Below are 21,342 nucleotides of genomic sequence, written 5' to 3' on the forward strand. Positions count from 1 at the left end.
GTGACAATAATAGCAGGAGGGAACAGGGAGAAATAAAGCTTTATATCAAAGCAAAGATTGTGTATACTAGTTGCAAAGTTGGTGTTAACCCAAACTATGTTATTATCAGTTAAGATGTTAACTGTTAACACTTAGGGTAGCTTCTAAAAAAATAACTCAGAAAAAATAAAGTAAAAGAAATGACAAGAGAGTGAAAATGTATAAAAACTATCTAACACAAAATAAGGCAGCACTGTAGGAACAAAGAAACAAAACCGACATGACCTAGGAAACCAAGAGCAAAATGACAGACATAAATCCTACCCTATCAGTAATGACATTAAATGTAAATGGATTAAACACTCCAATTAAAAACTGGTCCAATTACATGCTCTCTACAAGAGAAACATTTTAGATTCAAAGACAAACAGACCAGGGGTGCCTGGGTGGCTTAGTCAGTTGAGTGTCTGACGTCCACTCAGGTCATGATCTCACAGTTGGGAGTTCGAGCCCTGCATCAGGCCCGCTGCTGTTAGCCCAGAGCCCACTTCTGATCTGTGTCTCCCTCTTTCTGCCCCTCCCCCACTTGTGCGCGTACACGTGCGCTCTTTCTCTCTCTCTCTCTCTCTCTCAAAAATAAATAAACATTGAAAAAAAAAGGCTAAAAGTGAAAGGCTGGAAAAAGATATAGCATGCACTGGTAACCAAAAGAGTGCTGGAATGATTATACTATCAGACAAAACAGACTTTAAGACAAAATTTGTCACTAAAGACAAAGAATGAATTTTATAATGATAAAAGGGCTCGTCCACCCATAATTGCATATACGCACTTAACAACAGAGCCCCAAAATACATGAAGCAAAAACCGACACAACAGAAGAGAGAAATACACAATTCAACAATATTGGAGACTTCAATATCCCACTTTCAATAATGCATAGAATAACTAAACACACAAGGAAAAAGACTTAATCAACATACAAATCAACTAGACCTAAGAGATACCCACAGAATACTCAATAGCAGAATATACATTTTTTTTATTTTTTTAATATTTATTTATTTTTGACAGAGACAGAGCATGAGCAAGGGAAGGGCAGAGAGAGAGGGAGACAGAGAATCCAAAGCAGACTCCAGGCTCTGAGCTGTCAGCACAGAGTCTGATGTGGGGCTTGAACTCAGACCATGAAATCATGACCTGAGCCGAAGTTGGACGCTCAACCGACTGAGCCACCCAGGCACCCCCAGAATACACATTCTTCTCCAGCACATACAAAACATTCTCCAAAGTAAACCATATGTTAGGCCGTTAAAAAGTCTCAATAAATTTAAAAGAACTGAAATAATACAAAGTATGTTCTCCAACCATACGGAATGAAATTAAAAATCAATAACACAATGGTGGGTCTTAGACTGCTGTGCTGTTCAGTCTCATTTCCTCTTGTGTTTCACTTCTTCATATCCTTCCCACTCACTGCTGATAGTGTCTTTGTATAGTAACCCCCCCCCCCAACTGTTGTAGATGCTAATTTGCCCTTATAATCTATTAGAAGTTTGGAGATGGAACCATCGAACTTGCAGAACAAAAGAATAAGGCTCAGTATAAAACCACAAGGGGCTCTGCCTTGAAGAATCAGGAAGCATTAGGGATCAGTATTTGGAGCATCTTATGCTAGCCACCTAGGAGCCAGCCTAGTTCTTAGGCAGGCAAGGTTAACGGGCAGCCTAAAGGCCCAGGAAGGCACCAGTATAATGCAAATCAGTTCCATGACAACCAGCGGTTAAGAAACATTACTTCTTCCATTATTAAGGAAAAAAAATTCCCAGCCTTCTGATATAAAGATGTTCAACATTCCTTTATAAGCCAGTCAGACTAACAAAAGGAAGACCTTCTCTTTTTACATATTTTGCTCTAAATTCCAATTTCCTTTGAGGATATGCCTTCCCATAAAAAGAACATCATCAATCTTACCCTTCCCTGTACTGTTTTATACTTAAAATCACTATCACAGGGTTTTACGCTCTCACATTTTTCTAAACTACTTCATGAACATGTTTTTGTCTCCTTAACCAGACTTAAAGCCCTTGAGGGGAAAAAAAGGCCATTCATGTTTCATTCTCCTTTTTGTAGTTCCCTACCCGCTCAGAGAGCAGTGCTGGGCTCATTAATGCTCCCTTAACAAAAACTGGTTAACTCAGAGGGTCATACGGGTGTGTCCTAATATACTGGTGTGTCCCAAACAACTTCTAGGTGTGCCAAGATAACAACCCCTTTGGGTCTGGGGCAGGGGGTGCAGTGGTTAGAGGTTGGGGTAGCAGGAGCACCTCAATGTGTGCATCACCATGTGAAAAAGGCTGGGAAACACTGAGTTAAGGGACTAATTAGAAACACTGCTGAGGGGCACCTGAGTGGCAGTCAGTTGAGCATCCAACTCTTGACTTCGGCTCAGGTCTTGATCCCAGGGTCGTGGGATCATGGGATTGAGCACAGCATCGATGCTTAAGACTCTCTCTCTCTCTCTCTCTCTCTCTGCCCCTCTCCCCCCACTTGCACACGTGTGCTCTCTCTCTCTCAGAAACAAACACACAACAACAAAAAAACCCTGGGTTAAAGGACTAATTAGAAACACTGCTGAAAAGAACTAGAAAGAGACTGAATGTCCATAAAAAAGATGAAGCTCCTCATGTACCAACTAGAAAATCTTCCAAGACACGTAAGTGAAAGCCAGCAAGATCCAGGCAGTATGTAAAACATGCTACCATCCACGTAATAAGGAGGATACACACACTTCACGGATTACCTATGCATACGGTACGCCTTTACGGGTACACCACAGTGGCTGGCCCTGAAGGGAACCCAGGAGGTAGAGATGGAGATGGGAAAACTTATCCCAATGAACCCACTGAACTTCTGAATTTTAAAGCATGTGACGAATTCTATTTTAAAGGGGGAGAGAGAGTGGGTAAGGGAGGCAGGGAGGGGAAGGGGAAAGGGAAGGGAGAGAGGGAGAGAGGGAGAGAGAGAGAGACAGTCTCAAGCAGGTTCCACTCAGTGCAGGGCTTGACGTGGGGCTCGATCCTACAACCCTGGGATCATGACATGAGCCGAAATCAAGAGTTGACACTCAACCCGACTAAGCCACCCAGGCCCCCCCAATAATTTTTTTTAATGTTTATTTATTTTTGAGAAAAAGAAAGACAGAGTGTGAGCAGGGAAGGGGCAGACAGAGAGGGAGACACAGAATTCAAAGCAGGCTCCAGGCTCTGAGCTGTCAGCAGCCCCGATGCAAGGCTCAAACTCATGAACTGTGTGATCATGACCTGAGCCGAAGTCAGACGTTTAACCGACTGAGCCACCCAGGCACCCCCAATAAACTTTTTAAAGTTGCCAAATCCACCTATGCCTAGTAATGACTATTTTCTATGCAAAACACCTTTATGACTAAGTCAAATGTTGAGTTAAAATAAGAAAAGCAAGATCTGGTTGCTGGTTACCCAGCTGTGTTCTCTTTGTGAAAATCCACTGAGCTCTACACTTAATTATGATCTGTATACTTTTCCACAGGTATAATATACCTCAATAAAAAGTCAAACATAAAATGAAAAGGTTACTTAGGTCAACTGTCTTTTTGTTCCCTTATTAAAAGGCCAGTACATTTCATTTATTTGCCTAAAAAATTGTTTCAAATTGTTCAGCAATGTTTCTCAAAAGCAACCTCCTATGACTGAGATGTCATGCCGAGCCCGTGTGACAAGGGGGCTCAGGTCTGCCTGCTCTGCTTCTCCATCAGTAGTAACGGCCTCCAGTCCCACATTCTGACTCTGGGCTGGGAGGGTTCAGTAAGCACTGAGGAGCATTACTAAAAACCACCTTATGGTTTGCTGCATTGCAATTACATTTTTAAATTATGAAAATGAAAGTCTTTAAAGCCACTTATCAAAAATGACAAAGTCACAAAAGATGCAGATGGAGGCTGTGCAAACAGTCCAGACAGGAGGCGGCTACCTACAGAGGCATGACCGTCAAATCCAACACCTGACCTGAGGGTGCTTCTGTGATGGAGAAGGGAGAACTGTTACCCAGGACTTTGCTGCATCAACAGGTAAAATCGGAATATAAACGGCAGGTTGAAGTCTCCGTGTTGAACTGAACTTAGGCTATACTATGGTCATATGAGAGCATTTCCCCACTCTTAGTCAAAATACAATTGATGTTAGTTAAAGTAAAGGGCCACAATGTTAAGTTACTCTTAAATGAGGGACAGGTCTATGTCCCTGTATGCGGGGACAGGGGGAGACTCAGCAGCAGTGGCAAATGATCATGCGAATAGGGTAAAATGTTAACAGGTTAATTTGAGTCCAGGGTGTGTGGATGTGCTTTGTGTTGTTTTTTTTTCTGTGAAATTAAAATTACTTCCAAATAAAGTCTTTTAAAACCATGTATTAATAAATTACTACCAATAAGAATCAAAACAAGCTTAGAAATGAATCTGGATTTTGATTATGACAGTTGCCTCTCATGAGGCATTTTAATGCCAAGGCACTATTTCAATTTGCAAAAAAAAAAAAAAAAAAAAAAGTAAAAATTACACCTTCTGGCTAGATTTATAAGAGCTAAATAAGTACCTTCCAAGACCTAAAGCTTAACATAATTGTCTTTAACATAAGACTCCACCTCAGTAATTTCTCATAATGTGAACCTTAATGGAGAAACTAGATTTACAGGAAGTTTAATAAAAGTTCTCATCCACATGAGGGATTAATCTCGCTTGAGTGGCAAACACAATGATAAATCCTAGCTAACGATGTAGGTTAAGAGCACTTAAAGCCCTACCAAAAAAGAAAACAGAAATCAAAGGTCTAATAAAATGGTACATGTCCCAATAGATCTAATTCTTAGAAATGACAATGATGAAGGACTACACATGAAAGTCAAAACTTTAAATTTACAGAAAAACATACGGGAGACAATTCCCATCCCTCCAGGAAGGAAAAATTTCTTACACAAAAAAGCACAAGCCATACAGGAGAAGAATGAGAAATTAAACTACACTCAAAACTCACGATTTGCATGTGAAGTAAAGCCACATTTAAAGGGAAAGGACGAGTCACTTTTGGGGAGAGGACAGGCCCCTGCAAAAGGAGCTCGCAAACTGGCAGCACCCAGGAAAAGCTCTGTCGTCATCAGGCCTGTAAACACATGGAGAGCAGCAGCGACACCACCCAGAGCTGACTGTCCCCTGGCTGCCCACATGTCCTCCACACCCCCCAGAGATCCTAGGGACAGGGAACTGGCCAGGGAGGGAGCCTCCTCTCCACCAGATCCCTTTAACTAATAAAATCATTCACCAGGTGCCTCCAGGCAAAGAGGTGGCCTCTAGTGTCCAGAAAGGAGGATCCTCAGCACCCAGCTTCAGGCCTTAGAGAACTTTGGCGATTACGAGAGGACAGCCCTAAAACTACCTCCCAGCCCCTGCAGCCCTAGGACAATACTTTCTAACAACATCCTGGCACTAACGCTAGCTGAGAGTTCTGGATAAACAAGACGCTGGCCCCAGCGACATCTATCTAGCAGGATGTAAGATATAACAGCGCCACAACACTAAGACACAGATTGTTAAAAATTCACTCTCAAAGGTAGGCCTATTGTCTACAATTCAGCAGGACGGCTAGCTTCTCAGAGATCAGGGAGAGAGAGGGTAAAACATTCCAAAATACACAAGGCACTGCATGTTTTAACTATAATGAAGCATGTTAAGGTTATAACTACTATATTAAGGATGGGAGGAAATGCAGAAACACTGCCAGCTGTATTCTTAAAACTGCATGACATCCCCAAATAGTTTCCTTGCTGCAAAAATCCAATGCAACAGAAATCCCCCCTAGATCCAGTGAGGAGGTCGGGGGGGGGGGGGGGGGGGGACACACACAGAGATCAGAGGTTTCGCTCAAATGACATCTGAATGTACCTTTTATAATTAGAAACAACATGAAAACTACTTCCGGTATTCTTGAAAATGTCCACTTCCCTAACAGTTCAAATGAAAGAAACAGTTATTAGGAAACCTTTAAAAGCAAGTCTTGGGGGCAGAAGGCAAGTACTGGCAGGAATACAATTTCTTCACTCAAGCCCTTGAGAAAATTAACTCATAACAAAAGCTAACAGTTCACATCAGAAAGTAGGTTTCTTTTTCTTGGGCAGAGGTCTAGAAATTCCCTCTGTTCATCACAACTATCAGTAGTGTTTATCAATTTAAACACAACAACAACCTAAATAATTTTTTCCATTCTGACTAATATCAGATCCTGTAACTGCAGGCAAGAGGTGCACATCTGCCAATAAAAACAGAGAAAAGTCAAAAGCTAACTCATGTTCTCGAGAGCATTTAAAGAGAAAACATCTACAAGTAGACTTCCTACAAAAAATTGCATTTGTGTGTCCAGATAAGTCAGAGATTGCCTACCCACTATCCTCAAAGGAACAACCTTACTGCAAACTTACAGACTACAAATAAAGGTCTAAAATGTCAAGGTTTAAAATAAATGCAAAACCAAATGCTAATGGCTTTTTTTAAAATATCATTACTCATTTTATCAATTCTAAACATGTTAAGTTTCAATACTGTGTGGGTCAACAAGCGACATGAGAGAAGTCAGGCCTTTGGGAGAACAGGGACAGCGAAAGTTGATACAACTGTAATCACATCTACAGATTCAGCAATACTCAGATTAGATGAATTTTCCAGATAACTGTGAAAATATCACTGTGACCTACAGTGAAACGTATCATTTCTTTGGGCTCCAAATGCCATGATTTATTAACTAAGGCATGAGGACAAAAGTATAGAAGGTATGTCCTGCAAATGAAGGCTGAAAGATACTAAAAGAGAATTCAAATTTAAAAAACTAAGGTAAGAATGTGTAATAACTTAATACCAACTTCGAGCCTTAGAGAAGGTATCATCACTAGTTTCCTGCAATTGGCTCATAACTGATGATGAAATTAACCGGTTTTTTTTCTTCTGTTCTTACCTCATAAGACCAGACACACTGCACCCCCGCAAACCTCCGGACACATCTTCCCACCTCCACGTCCTCGTGAGTCGTGTACATTTCCCGGAGACACTTTCCAATGTGCGGCACCATTCTCCGGAGAACCTCCCGGCTCATGATCACACCGGGCCCCCCCATGCAGAAGTTCTCACCGGGTTCCAGGGCCAGTTTCCCCATCTCTTCCGTGGTGCCCAGTCCTGTCTGCCCGAGAAAGAGGGGCTCACTGCTATTCAAACTCCTCAGAAAATTCTCCAGACGGTCTCCTTTGATATACACGTCATCATCTGCTCTCATAAACCATTCATACTTGTCCAGGTAGTGGTCATGCATGTACTTGAGCATCATGAAAGACTTCTTCTGGGGTGGGTAGGAGTCGTCCACGCCCCGTAGTGGCACTATCGGAATTGGTATCGAGGTGTCTGAACCCTCACTAGAGAAGAATTCGACTTTCCCAGGAATTGTCTTGGACCATGTTCTGGAATTAAAATAAGCATCAGTGAGAGAACAGTTTATTTCAAGCTTCTCATTTCCAGAAATCCACAGATCTACTCATGTTGAAGCACTGTGTGTTCAGAAGGAATGATAAAAAGCTACCTGATCTGCTTGCTTCCCCTTAACAGAAGTCCAGGCTATGGGGTATTGCAAGGCCCAAGTTCATTTTCAAAAGAATCTCACCAAAAAAAGATTAATGAAGTGTTAAAATATTTCCGGGATAACTAAGTTTTAAGCTGTGGCTGAAAACCAAATTGCCGGGGCACCAAGGTTTCAACACCCAGGTTAATTTTCTGATACTATCAACCCCCTACCTATAAACTCCTCCACTCCAGAAGACAATTAAAAATCAAATTCTTCATTCAGCAAAGTTTCTTTGGATGCATATCAATGCCAAGTATGTGCTAAGCCAGGGGATGCAGGGTGAACAAAACACAGATGCCAACTTATAGAGCAGTCATCAGGAGAGACAGACGTTTATCAAAGGAGTCACACGCAAATGTACATACTATTATGAATTAAAACAAGTGCTCTGAAAGGCACACAGCCTTCAAGAGCAAACACACAGAAAGATCACAAACTAGACACACAGTGCAGAGAATGCTTCCTGGAGACAGGGTGAATGTGAAGGATGAGATACAGACCCAGGATGCAGCAGAGGAAAGGGATGGCACAGAAACGGGTGAACGCTGAGTATTCCACGGTCTTCAGGGGTGGAGGAGAGGGTTGGGGCCACTGGGTGGGAACTGCCACAGCAGCCTGGACGGGGGGTGCCAAGGGTAACTGCACGTCCCATTGTCAGAGGAGAGATTAGAAATGAACGAAAAGGAAACAAAGAATCCTGCACCTGCACAACTGATTTAAGGCCATCGTGTTCCAACTTTCCTTATGCCTTCCTCATTTAATGTAGTAAGAGCTGAAGCAGTCCAGCTACAAATATGCATTTATACAGACTACTTCTAGGAAAAACATCGCAGAACATAAATGAAGCAGTCAATGAACAGAACATAAATGAAGCAGATCAAAAAAGGTCTGTTCCCAGGTGATATTCTCTCCAATATATTTTTATTTTGCTTATCCATTACAATCATATGTATTATAGTGAAAAGTGAACTTGAAGGGTCAATGAAAACCACACATCTTACATGAAAGGTCTTAGGGAGAGAAATTCTTGTAAAAGACATATACCAACCCCCAGAGGAGAGGTACAGAAGTAGGGGAGTGGGGAGGGACTAAAAAGGGGATAAAGAGCTTTCTCTTTTTATCCTGTGTATCTTCAAATGAAGGAAAGTTTTTATAAGCAGGATATTATTGGGGGGGGGGGGGGGTTAACTGTGCTAAAATATATGTAACTTGAAATTTACCATTTTAACCATTTTTTAAGTACTACTGTTCAGTGGCATTGAACATATTCATATTGTTCTTCAACATCACCACCATGCATCTCCAGAACGTTTTCATCTGCAAAACTAAATTTCTAAAGTGCAGTATTATTTTTGTAATTTTTAAATGATCTACAATGAATTACTTAAAAAACCAATTACTGGCTTTTAATTCTTCTCCTAACCCAAATATAAGGAATACAAAATGACTTCAAATTTCTCTCATTCAAGCAGAAGAGGAATTCGATGAACTTGTCAAACATGCTTCTCAAAAAAATCCAAGGATTAAATACATATCGTTTTTCGTCAAAGCTAGGAAGTCGACTGTAAGACAAACCATTGTTTTTTGTGCCAATAACAAGGAAAAAACAGTGCCAATCATAATCACATGATGCCAGCAACTGTAAAACGCATCCTGTTTCAGCGATGTTAAAATGTGGGGGGAAATGTGCATCTTAGAATGATGTAAGACAGTCGTAGTAATGTTTTTCCCTTAATGCCTGTGGATTTAAAATGGACCTATGGAGTCTTATGCCATTTACAAAACTCAGCATATATGGTACCTGATGGGACTACAGATGCTGTACTCCCATTTTCACAAAGGATAAGCTCCCAAAAGAATGGATGAAAAGTAAACATGGCAGGAATGGAGCAACTAATTTAAGGAGAAACCAACCCTTTCCATAAAGAGATAAGTCTATTTAAAAATGAGAATGAACTGGGGGCACCTGGGTGGCTCAGTCAGCTGGGCGTCCAGCTTTGGCTCAGGTCATGATCTCATGGTTTGCAGGTTCAAGCCCTGCATCGGGCTCTATGCTGACAGCTCAGAGCCTGGAGTCTGCTTCGGATTCTGTGTCTCCCTGTCTGCCCTTCCCCCGTTCATTGTCCCTCCCTCCCTCCCCCCAAAAATAAATAAACATTAAAAAAAAAATTCTAAGCATGAGAATGAACCACAGTCTACACAGAATGTATAATAACTGAAAGACACCCTTCTGACGTGGTAATCTAGAGGGGAGATGACTTCCCAGCCCCAGGAGGTGGGTGACAATGAAGATGTACTAAGAGGACCGCCATCCAGGTCAAGGAGCCTCTGATTCCTTCCTCTAAGAGAAATGATTTTTGTTTGGGAGTCATATCAATTATTTGAAAAAGTAAATAATTTCAGTGGTTGGCACATAACAAGTCAATAAATCCTGCTCACTTGCATTAAAAAAAGTGACTTAAAGTGCTGTGTGCGTGTGTGTGTGTGTGTGTGTGTGTGTGCAAGTGTGAGCATACCTCCATGCAGAAAAGAGCAGAAACCATTTCTGTCTCTGAGACACCTCCAAGTGAGTTTCTAATCACTTTCCATAACACTCTACCATTTCCTGCCATTCCTACATGAAGAACCGGACTTAATCAGACCCAACCAGAAAACAATTAAGAGGTAAAATTCACAGGCCTGCTGGAGTTCAAATATACTACCATCCATGGTCCCTCTGAAATGTAGTTTAAAGCTAAAGAGTCTGCATTATCTCATAACTGATTACACATGGATAGTGAATAAAATCAACCTAACTTCAGCTTCTACCCAACTGCTTCTGAACTAAAATGTGATTAATAAAACAGACCAAGTTCAAACCGGTAAGTACTAAAGTACAGGGGTTGGGTGAGCTCAGAAGCCGTTAAGATATTAAAGCACCATGATATTGAGACATGGGATGAGTAAGACAACGTCCGCCTTCAAAAGAATAACCTACTCAAGACACAACACACTGTGTCACAGTTAGGAGGACAGGCTCTGGAATCAGGCTTGTGGGGTGACCGTCCTGGCCCCACTTTGGGTGAGCCACTCTGTGCCTCCCTTTCCTTATCTGCAAGCTGGGGGCTGGGATAATAATGGCACCTACCTTAATAGGGCTGTTGTGAGGGTCAGATGGACCCTTCTATCTCAAGTGCTCAGACGTCGGCCTGGCACGCAGTAAGCATAACAGAAGGGTGACTTACTGGGGAAGACGGCAGTTTGCAAATAAGACGGTGAAAGAGAAAATGAAGGACACAAGGGAGCGTGGGCTGGACCCGGGACAGCCCGTCACAGGATCACACGCCAGCGCGGAGGCGCTGTGGAAGATGCTGCTTCTCACGTTGCTGGCTGAAAACCTGACACTCAAGCCAGCTATTAGAATTCCGTTTTGCTGTCAATCTCAGACAACATCAGGGTATAAGTCTAAGGAGACTTCGACTTTTAAAAGTGTTTCCACTTCTGAATGCTGGAATCCTTTGTAGGAGACTGAGGATGGAAACCCCTCCCGGTCCGGGCCCACAGCGCCCGCGCCCCCGCGGACAGAGCAGGCAGAGAAAGTGCCGACGGTACAACCGGCACCCAGGCGATTAATGCCCGCGCTGTGACTTGAAATGGTGTAATTTGTCTAAGAAGAGAAGCCAATTAATTTTAAAAACAGACAATCCAACCTCAAACCATCCTTTAAAGCCTCTCTGCAGTTTTATGGCAACTCCACCCAATTATTATCTTTTCCTTTTTAGGTAACCCAGGGAAAAACCTCAAGCTGCCCTTTTCTGTTCTAAGTGACTGGCAGTTTGAGGGAAATCTCTCAGAACGAATTTCTGTAAATCCTCCAATCTTAAGAAATGATGACCGTTTTCACTTAGGGTGCCTTTGGCTTCAAGAGCTCCATCCAGTTAAAGGCTTCTGGAACAGAGATCATGATTCACCATCCTGGGGGAACGGGGCGGGGGGAGGGGGGCCTGTAATAATGGCTAAGAAGTGAAGGAAGCACACTGCTCAAGCAGCAGGCTGGCCCTCCTTCCCTGAGAGAACCAGGTCCATTTCCTTAATTTTCATAAGCAAACGTCAACCTTGCCACTGACACGTCTGTTACCGGGAGCAAAGAGCTCTCACTTGATTGAAACCACAGAACGTTTGCAGAGGCCCTCGCCAGCTAGCTCAAGTTTCAGTGGACCGATAACCAACGCTAGCTAAAGGCACAGATAAGACAACTGAAATCTGAGAGAGCCAAGAAAGCTATGAGCCCTTCCTCAGGGCTTCTAAACGCTATCCCTCCACCAAGTTAAATCACAGTTAAGTAATGCAGCTAGACGATAATTAGCTTCGCTAAGGGATGCCTTTGCTGACTTAAGACTTCATATAGTCCCCCTTCCCATTCAGTTACCATTTTAAGAAAAACTACATAAAATACATTTCTGTATAAAACTGCATCTATAGCAGGACTCCTGTCCTAAGTACACATTCGTAATCCATGGGCAAAAAGCAGGCAAGAGTATATACTTGTGATGTGGATTATTAAGGGAACAAAAGTACATATACAAAAATAAAATATTTTACAACTTTGCCCCAAAGTGCTTACTATGGTTATTTGTGGTTGGAGGATCAGAAGGCATTTAATTTTCTTCATGTTTTCTACATTTCTAAATTTTCTGCAACAGAAAGGTGTATTTAGAACTGGGAAAAAAAATTTTTAATCTGGAGAAAAGCTTTAAGCTAAAAAGCATCCCAAGAAATGAAAAGATAGGACAACAGAAAATTCTACTTTTATAATAAACATTTTTCTATTCTATCCAGTGGACAAAAACTCAGTAAGACTGAGTACTTTTCCTGCACATTTTCTGAATTTGAATAGCTATAGTAATTCTTATAAAAAGAGGAGCTCTTCTGTGATTTCCCCAAAATCACGATTAAATACATTTAAAAACATAAGAGACTCTTAAATATGGAGAACAAACAGAAGGTTACTGGAGGGGTTGTGGGGAGGGGGGATGGGCTAAATGGGTAAGGGGCATTAAGGAACCTACTCCTGAAATCATTGTTGCACTATATGCTAACTAATTTGGATGTAAATTTTAAAAATAAAAATAAATAAATAAATAAATAAATAGATAGATACATTGTCAGACAGTTACAGTGATACATTTGAAAGGACTCACGGATCAAATCATCTCAGAACCTGGAGTCACGGAAGGAAGGGAGAATATAGTTTTTCCCCTCGTAGAACTGATAGATAATAGGAATTGAATGTATGTATTTCTATTCTTGCAATACAGAAAAGATTTCAGCTAACCTAACCAAAAGGCATACAGTACAATAACAGAAGCGAGAAAACGAGGCTGAAGAAAAATAAAAGTAGGGTCGTGGGAGCAAGGCAGGAAAGTGGTACCTATACCAGGGAAGGCAAAACCCTGCCTGGGAGGGGCTGCCTGCTCAGCGCTGTGCCCACAGGAAACACTCTACCAAGGGGAGTCCTCTGAAAAGATGCCAACTAGAACAAGGGAGCCCGCGTGATGAGACCAACTGCCATCACGTGGTCTCTACGTCCGCTAACAGTGGCCCAAATCGGCAGCACGCCTTCCAGCAGGCAACCAAGAGAAGTCACAGGACTGTGTCCCACTGCTCAGGGTTAAGTGAAGTAACTATTCCAGACAGGGAAACCTGACAGAAACTTCTCCGCGGGGTCACGGTAGAGAGAGAAGGGCAAACGTGGTGAGCATCGTCACAGGAAGCGCAAGCTTGATGAAGCAGCAAGTAGTCTCAGCTCACCCTCCCAAAAAATATGTGGAGGACAGCATGCACTTGAGCAGGCAGAGCAGCCATGCACTTGAACTTGACCAGGCCTACTGAAAACTCAGAGGTCTTCCAAGGCTACCAAGTGAAGGCTCAAGGCCTCTCCTGGCCCTGAAGGAGTGCCCTCTGGCAGGAGGCTGCAAGCATTACTCAGTCCATTACCTCTGCCCTGTCCTAGGATGAGGGACCAGCCCTGCAGCCAGCACCCTTAGCCGTAGGTTTCCCTTCCTCTGTCTGCCTTCCGGATACACGGCTTCCTCTTGTAAAGTCTTTAACCGTCTTATTGCAACACCTTACGACGTGAGCAATCTCAATTCTTTTTAGAATTACATGGGGAAATAGAAAAGAAATCACAAATGGTGGGAAAATATTTTTTAAAAGAAATCAAATTATACTCTTTACCATTAATCCTTAAAAAGCACACTAAAGGTGAAAGCAAGCATTAAGGAGACTTTTTTTTTTCCGTTCAATAAAGCTGTTGGCGGGTGGATTACAGCTTCCCACCTCCACAATGGCCTGGCCACTAGCCCAGGAGGCAGCTCCAAGGTATTAAGAGCTAACAGCAACCTGCCCTTTGAGCCCAGGCTCACAGCAAACAATGGGAATACTCATCAGTACAGACCACAAAAAACGCCCTCTTTGGAACCTAAGAATCAAAATTTGGAGTGTTAATAACAGAAGGCAAATTCTAACCTAATGATACATTTCCAAAGCTTCAAATGTTGGAAAGCTACCTTATATAGTTTGTATTTTGCTGCTGTGCACTTAAAAGTATAAATATGCAACTAATTCTTTTTTTAATTTTTTTTTTCAACGTTTTTTATTTATTTTTGGGACAGAGAGAGACAGACAGAGCATGAACGGGGGAGGGGCAGAGAGAGGGAGACACAGAATCAGAAACAGGCTCCAGGCTCTGAGCCATCAGCCCAGAGCCCGACACGGGGCTCGAACTCACGGACCGCGAGATCGTGACCTGGCTGAAGTCGGACGCTTAACCGACTGCGCCACCCAGGCGCCCCTAAATATGCAACTAATTCTTAATCGCATGAACAAAATTCGTTTTCAAATTTAATTCTAAGCAAAAAAACCCAAACAACAACAGCAAAAAGTGTTGCTTAATGCAAACAATAAAACCACCCCGAACCTATTTTGGCCCACCTCCTTACAAGTCAGTGTTCCTGTTATCAAGGCACTTCCTGGTATCGAACCACTGAACAGCAGCCCACGGCCACCCAGCAACCAAGCAGTTACCTAGTGTGGTGTACCATGCTAAGGGCATTTGAAACTCAGCCTATGGGGGCACCTGGGTGGCTCAGTTGGTTAGGTGTCCAAGTCGGCTTCAGCTTGGGTCATGATCTCATAGTTCATGGGTTCAAGTCCACACTGTTAGTGCAGAGCCTGCTTGGGCTCTCTCTGCCCCTCCCCCACTTGCATACACATGCTCGCGCTCTCTCTCTCTCAAAATAAATACACTTTAAGCAAAACAAAGTAACTCAGTCTGTGATAGTTCAATGGGGTGTGTTGAGGTATTGCCACCCACATATTCCAGATGAGGGGATGGAGGCTCAGGGCCAGGTAAGTAATTTGCCCAAGGTCACAAGGCTAATGAAAGTCGAAGCCAGAATGCAAATGGGGTCTGACTCTAAAGGCTCTGCTGGCCAGCTTCTGGCTTTTTCATCCCGCGCAGTTATTTCCAGGTTAGCACCCACATTTCCTTTGCAGGCCATACTCCACTGATAAGGCTGAGAAAACAGAGTCATCACAGACACGGGGAGCATACTTACAACCACTTAAGCCACTTCCACTGTGTCTGCCTGGCAGAAACCTGCCTGTTGAGGACACCTCTTCAGAGTCTAAGCTGGATTTAACTGAAGTTCAGAAGACTCTACTCAAATGGTAGCTTCCGAAACCCTCCTTCCGTGTGGGTCCCTTCGCTACTGTAAATCCTGCCCAATCATTTTCCCCACAGCAGGTTGGAAACACAGAAAACCCCAACACAAAAGCCGCCTTCACACCTGGGTTCTACTTACAAAGCAATCGTTTTAATGGCATTAATAACTACATTTCCATTCATCTTCAGGCTTTGGGTTTGCAAGCCTAGGACTGCATCAAATCAGAGCAGTGGACACCTTATATTTTTAATCATCCACAAACCAAGGTCCTCAGCTACACAACAAATACCATCGCTATAAATGCTTCAGAAAGGACACTGAATTAAGGTAAGTAGATGGACAGTTTCAGGATTTATAAATCATAACTAAATTTTTTATTCCTCCCAATTCCACCCACATCCACAAAAAGACACTGGCAGATGGAAACACTGATATTGACATCCACATATGGAAGGGGGGGGGGGGGGGACTGGGAAGTTAGAGTGAGGAAAATATAGTTACAGTAACCAAATAAATACTTTTCAGTGCAGGATTAACTGTTACTTGCAAAAAAGAATGACCTCTGACCCCAGCCCCAGGGAGCCTGCTGTGCCCAAGTTACAGGCACCTACAACCTAACTCGCTGGAAACTGCACTCATTTCCTTCCAAGGGCTCTTTCCTCCTCCCCCTCATCCCCCTCCTCCCTCCTCCTCCCCCCTTCCTCTTTTTTTTTTTTTTAACTGTAGTTCTGTAGATGTATTACAAAATAATTGCTCACTATAGTAAAACACAAAAGTACAGAAGAGGGCCAAGAAGAGTATGAAAAATCCTCAGCATCATTGTGTATAGATGCTTTCACACTTTCTTTTCTACGCTACACAAACATAAGATTATTTTGATTTTAAGCAAAAATGGAACCCATACTGGGCATACAATTTTATAAACTACTCTTAAATTTAAGTATATTGTGAATCTCTCTTCATTTCAGTCAACGTATTTGAGCCACTTGATTTTTTGTGGCTAGAGAGACATCACAGTATAGATAAACTTGGGAAATCAATTATGGTCCATAGTTCCTCACGCAGGACACCAAAGACACTTGAAATTTCCACTCCTTACATACATCTTCAAGCACATCTTTAAATCCCTTTGAAAAATTCTAGAGGAAATGCTAGATTTCAGGTCCCAGCCTCAAAATGAACAATCTCGTTCCTTCACTACTTCCTGCTATTCCACATTTCTGGGAATCTGTTGTCTCTGCCTCAAAAACTCCTATTCATCCTTCAAGACCAAGTGAGGGAAAGGGGGCAGGAGAGTGTGGGTGAGGCCTTTCCTGATCGCCTTCATAAATCAGCACAGGCCTCTTTCTCCTGTGTTCCCACCCCAGTGAGCCCAGGCACCCAGTGAGCCCTTATCATGAAGTATTTCCATTTCTTTCCTTCCCTGGATGACAAACCCTGCAAGGATAGAATTATTAATTCGTTTCCAATAAAGACCACCTTAATGAATGGACAGGGGAAGTGAAAATACAACCTTGTATCATCTTCTGTCGACAGCCACAGCTATCCCTACTTGGAACATTCTGACTATTTGAGGGCATCAAGCTCTGAAAGCATGGCATAGAAAACTAAACTCTTTATCAGGATCACATATTCCAGCGGTCATCTTATACAGGCAATTCACAATGTGAAATGGGTTGTGCTCCGTAAGTTCATTTACAGGTTGATTATTCGGATTATAGAAGGCAGTCGGTAAATTTTTGCCAAACCGAATTCTATCTGAGAAAGAAAGTATTGCTCTAAACTGTCTCGAGATAAGCACGGTTTACTGGGTTCAAGAATAAGGAAAGGAACCTTGAGGTTTGCTCATTAAGGTTGGTAAAAGAACAGTGTGCCTTCACTGAAAGCATTAGGAAGAGGCCATTAACTGGTATAACAACATCTTGCAACAAGATTCCTATATCTCCAGCTAGTGTTTCTCAAACTTTCTTCCCACAGTTCCCTACAGACTGATGCTAATCTTTAATGGTGCCCTTTATCACTCCCAGGGCAAAGAAGGGAAACCATCCACCTCTTTCCTCTGAGAAAGTAAAGAAAGAACAAAACAGTTCCCCATCTTCAGCCCAGGGGAGGTAAGAATCAAGACAAATGAAAGGTGTTGGATTAGCTTAGCGTTCTGGGCATAAGAAAGGACTAAAAAGCAAAGTATGTATGTTTTTTTTTTTCTTTTTTTATCAAACCATTAATTAAAAAGAAAACCCAAAAGGTATCAAAACTCTCCCAGCAAGAACAGGTAAGTGTAGCCAAGAAATGCTTGAAACAGAAGAGGAACAAAGAAGAACTTGTCTACCGGATATTAAAAAATTATTCAACTTCCAATCATTTCAATGGGTGGTACTGGCACAAGAACAGAGAGAAAGATCAGTGAACAGAATAAGAAGTCCAAAAACATACCCAGGAATTCTGAGTATGATGACGATGGCATTTCATATTGGTAGGGAAATGGGAGATTATTCAACAGATGGTACTGAGACAATGTACTATTTGGGGGAAAAAATGAGATTGAGATTATTTCTACCCCTTCTAGAATCAGCAAAAAAATGTTGCTTTTAACAATCTCTCCAGGGCAATAACCTTCTGAGCTTGAGCTTGGGGGGGGGGGGGGGGAGACCCTAAAATGAGAAAGGGAAAGACAGAACTACATGAACTTCTGTGTATCAAACACCATAACTAAGAACAAAGAATAAAATATGGAAATAATATGAACAGTAGCTAGTAACAAAAGACCCAAAGAACACAGGGTTCTGATGATCAGTCACTAAATGACCTAACAAATCACTCGGAGGAATCAAGGTACCATTCTGAAGTGAAATTGCAGAGAAAACAAATACTCTAGAATATGAGTCAAAATGAATTTCTTTATATATTTGTAAAACCCCAGCTATGCAGAACCCTTAGGCAATTTTAGTTTAAGACAGCTTCAGAGCTCTAGCACTGTAACCACCTCAGATATAAATCTTTTCTTAATTTCTTGTTTTTTACTTTTAAAAAATTTTTTTTTAATTCTAAGTTCATTTGGAGAGAGAGCGGGAGAGAGAGGGAGAGAGCGGGCGAGCGAATGGGAGAGGGGTAGAGACAGAGAATCCCAAACAGGCTCCACACTGTCAGCAAACAGCCCGATGCAGGACTTGAACTCACCGACTGTGAGATCATGGCCTGAACTGATGCTGGACACTTAACTGACTGAGACACTCAGGTGTCCCTTTTCTTAACTTCTTTGTAAATTCATTATATTTATGAAGCTAAGGATACTTCTGCCTGTGTGTCTAAAAGCCTTCTTCAAACTTCTTATGCAAAACCAGACCTGTTGACTCATTTTCCCCATCTCAATAAATGATACAACCACTCACACTGTGTCTCAAGCAAGACCCCAGGAGGCACTGTGATTCCTCTCTGCCTCACCCCTCACTAGCATTCCATCAGCACCACTTTACCTTGGCCCCAGCATATATCCCAGAACCATCCACTTCCACCTCCACTGCTACACCAGTCCCTGCCACCCACACATCCACCCTGACCACCTCCTAACATCTCCTTGCTTATCTCCAGTCCATGCTCCACACAACGGGCAGAACTCACAATTTAGGACATAATGCAATCACCTCCCCTTCCTGTCTAAACCCTCCAAAGGCTTTCTAATTCACTGAGAATAAGAGACCAGACACTATCAGGCCTCATCTGCTTTCTTTTATCGGCCTTCTTTGATTCCAAGTTGGTTCCTGCCTTATAACTTACCAGCTCTTCCCTCTCCTCCCTTGCTCATCAGTGATATTCACACAACCACGGTTAAGACTGCACCCAAAATACCAAATTCTCCAGATGCCACCCCACCCTTTCCTTACCTTGTTTTGTTTTCTCCATAGTACCCATCATTAACCCTCTTTTCAGTGTCTTCCCTTCCATTAGAACAGAAGCAAAGCACCATGAGAACAAACATCTTCACTACTGTGTCCTTAATACTTAGAGTCTGAACCCAGAGGAGCCATGCATGTATTTGTTAAACAAAGGAATGAATCTTAAGTGCAACTGAATAATTTTTTTTAATGTTTATTTTGAGAGAGAGAGAAAGCAAGCATGGGAGGGGCAGGGAGAGACAGAGAGAGAGAGAATCCCAAGCAGGCTCCGCACCACCCAGTGCAGAGCCCAACCCAGGGCTCAATCCCAAGAACTGTGGGATCAGGACCTGGGCCAAAATCATGAGTCAGACACTTAGCCAACTGAGCTGCCCAGGCGCCCCTAGAACTAAATATTAAAAAAAATAATAATAATGTTTCTTTTTGAAAGAGAGAACGAGTAGCACAGAGCCTGATGTGGAGCTTGAATTCATAAATCATCACAAGATCATAACCTGAGCTGAAGTCGGACACTTAACTGACTGAGCCACCCAGGCACCCCTGTAACTGAATATTTTTACGAACCATATTTTTACTCCTTGACTTAACAGCTATGGTGTCTGCTCAGGGCCTAAGGAAGAAGTTAGCCCTGTTCAGTCTCTGATCAACTACACTTTGAGTTTTGTTCTGCCTCCTTTTTAAAATTTGTTTCTTGCCTGCCATCAGCTGTCACTGCACTGCTAACATCCCTTGGTGGCCCCTCTCCCCACTTCAACCATTTAGCAGGATGGGAAAATAAAAGTCTATAACGATGGGGCTGTTCCATCATTAAAGTCCACTAACGTTAGTGCAGAAAGGCAGATCTCACTGACTTTCCAAAAGGCTTTTTAAGCTCCTTTCTGGATCTCAGACAGTTACTAGTCCCTACACCTAAATTCTGACATTTTCAATATCCTAGGATAAAAGTACACCATATAGCCATCTTACTAAAAATGCTGGCATCTCCTTCAAGCCATAAGCCAAACAATAATTTCATTAAAAAAACAAACAAACAAACAAAAAAACTAAAATCATTAGAGTATTTCTTAAGATAAAGAACGAGTGTGCCTTTTAGGGGAGATGTAAAACTGAGCACACCCGCTGCCAAACTAGAGTTCTACCTAGTGCTGTTACGATTCAGGCCGACTTTTATGCCAAACTGTGTGTGAAATTTCCATTTTAAGAGCCGAGTATGGAGTTTCAGCCTGGGCTGCAAAGCACAGCAAAAGCCATAATCATAAGTTACACACTGTAACCTCGGCCCCAATTCAGGCCTTCCCCAAAAGTTCTTTAAGACTAAAATCGTCTTGTGCCATCTCCTGCAGCCAGTCTAAACAGAGGGTTGACAGGTTGAGAAGCAGAGGACCGGAACCGGAAAGGTAAGTCCACTCCAAAGCTTCAAGTAATGGGACTTCTTAGGATCCAAGACAGAAAAGAGCTGCAGGAAGCTGACAGAATGCCTGAGCAGGTACACTGTTTGCCCGGAAAGGTTTCCCTGACCAGAAAGGCAGAGTGGTCAAAAAAAGGAAGAACTGGCGCCAGAGGGCAAACTGGATTTCTACTTTACCTCAACTGTCTGAAAGTTAATAAACAGTGAGATACAAGTCCTACATCCAAAAAAGATGAGGTAGGAGATTTGCTAAAGGAGACCAAAAGTAAGAGGGTCAAGCATGGGCTTAGGGAAAGGACTCTCCAAGTGTAAGAAGGGTAGGTCAAGTTTGCACTACATTTTCTGGCGTACCAGGACCCCTACTGGTTTGTATATATTGATTCTGAATCCGTGAAAAATGTATTTGTTTGGTGGGCAATCTAGCATTTGAACTACTTTGGTAATCATCTCCAAAGGTGTGATTTCACCCAATGGCAGTCATGTGGACTTACTTTCAAAACCATTCTGTAAACAATTTATACAGCTCATCCTCAATTTCAGATGTGGACACTTCTCTTGTCCAAAAGCACAATTTGCATAAAATTCCAGGTAATTCATGGGAGATCGGGAGAAAATTTTTATCTGCGGGTTCCTAAATCACTACCATAGTTTAAATTTGTTCTAAG

The 21,342-nt window shown here is 42.4% G+C and overlaps 1 protein-coding gene across 1 annotated transcript in view; it reads right to left on the reverse strand.

Moving 5' to 3' along the window:
- The window catches only part of CHSY1 (chondroitin sulfate synthase 1), a 70,539-nt gene that overhangs the window by 47,499 nt on the left and 1,698 nt on the right, over positions 1 to 21,342 (reverse strand). The window contains exon 2 of the mRNA XM_019460084.2: positions 7,014 to 7,509. Coding sequence (XP_019315629.2) covers positions 7,014 to 7,509 — 496 coding nt within the window. The remainder of the gene's footprint in view (positions 1 to 7,013; positions 7,510 to 21,342) is intronic.

The sequence above is a fragment of the Panthera pardus genome, unplaced genomic scaffold (genome assembly GCF_024362965.1).
Source record: "Panthera pardus isolate Hobbes unplaced genomic scaffold, ASM2436296v1 HiC_scaffold_24, whole genome shotgun sequence".
Classification (NCBI taxonomy): Eukaryota; Metazoa; Chordata; class Mammalia; order Carnivora; family Felidae; genus Panthera; species Panthera pardus.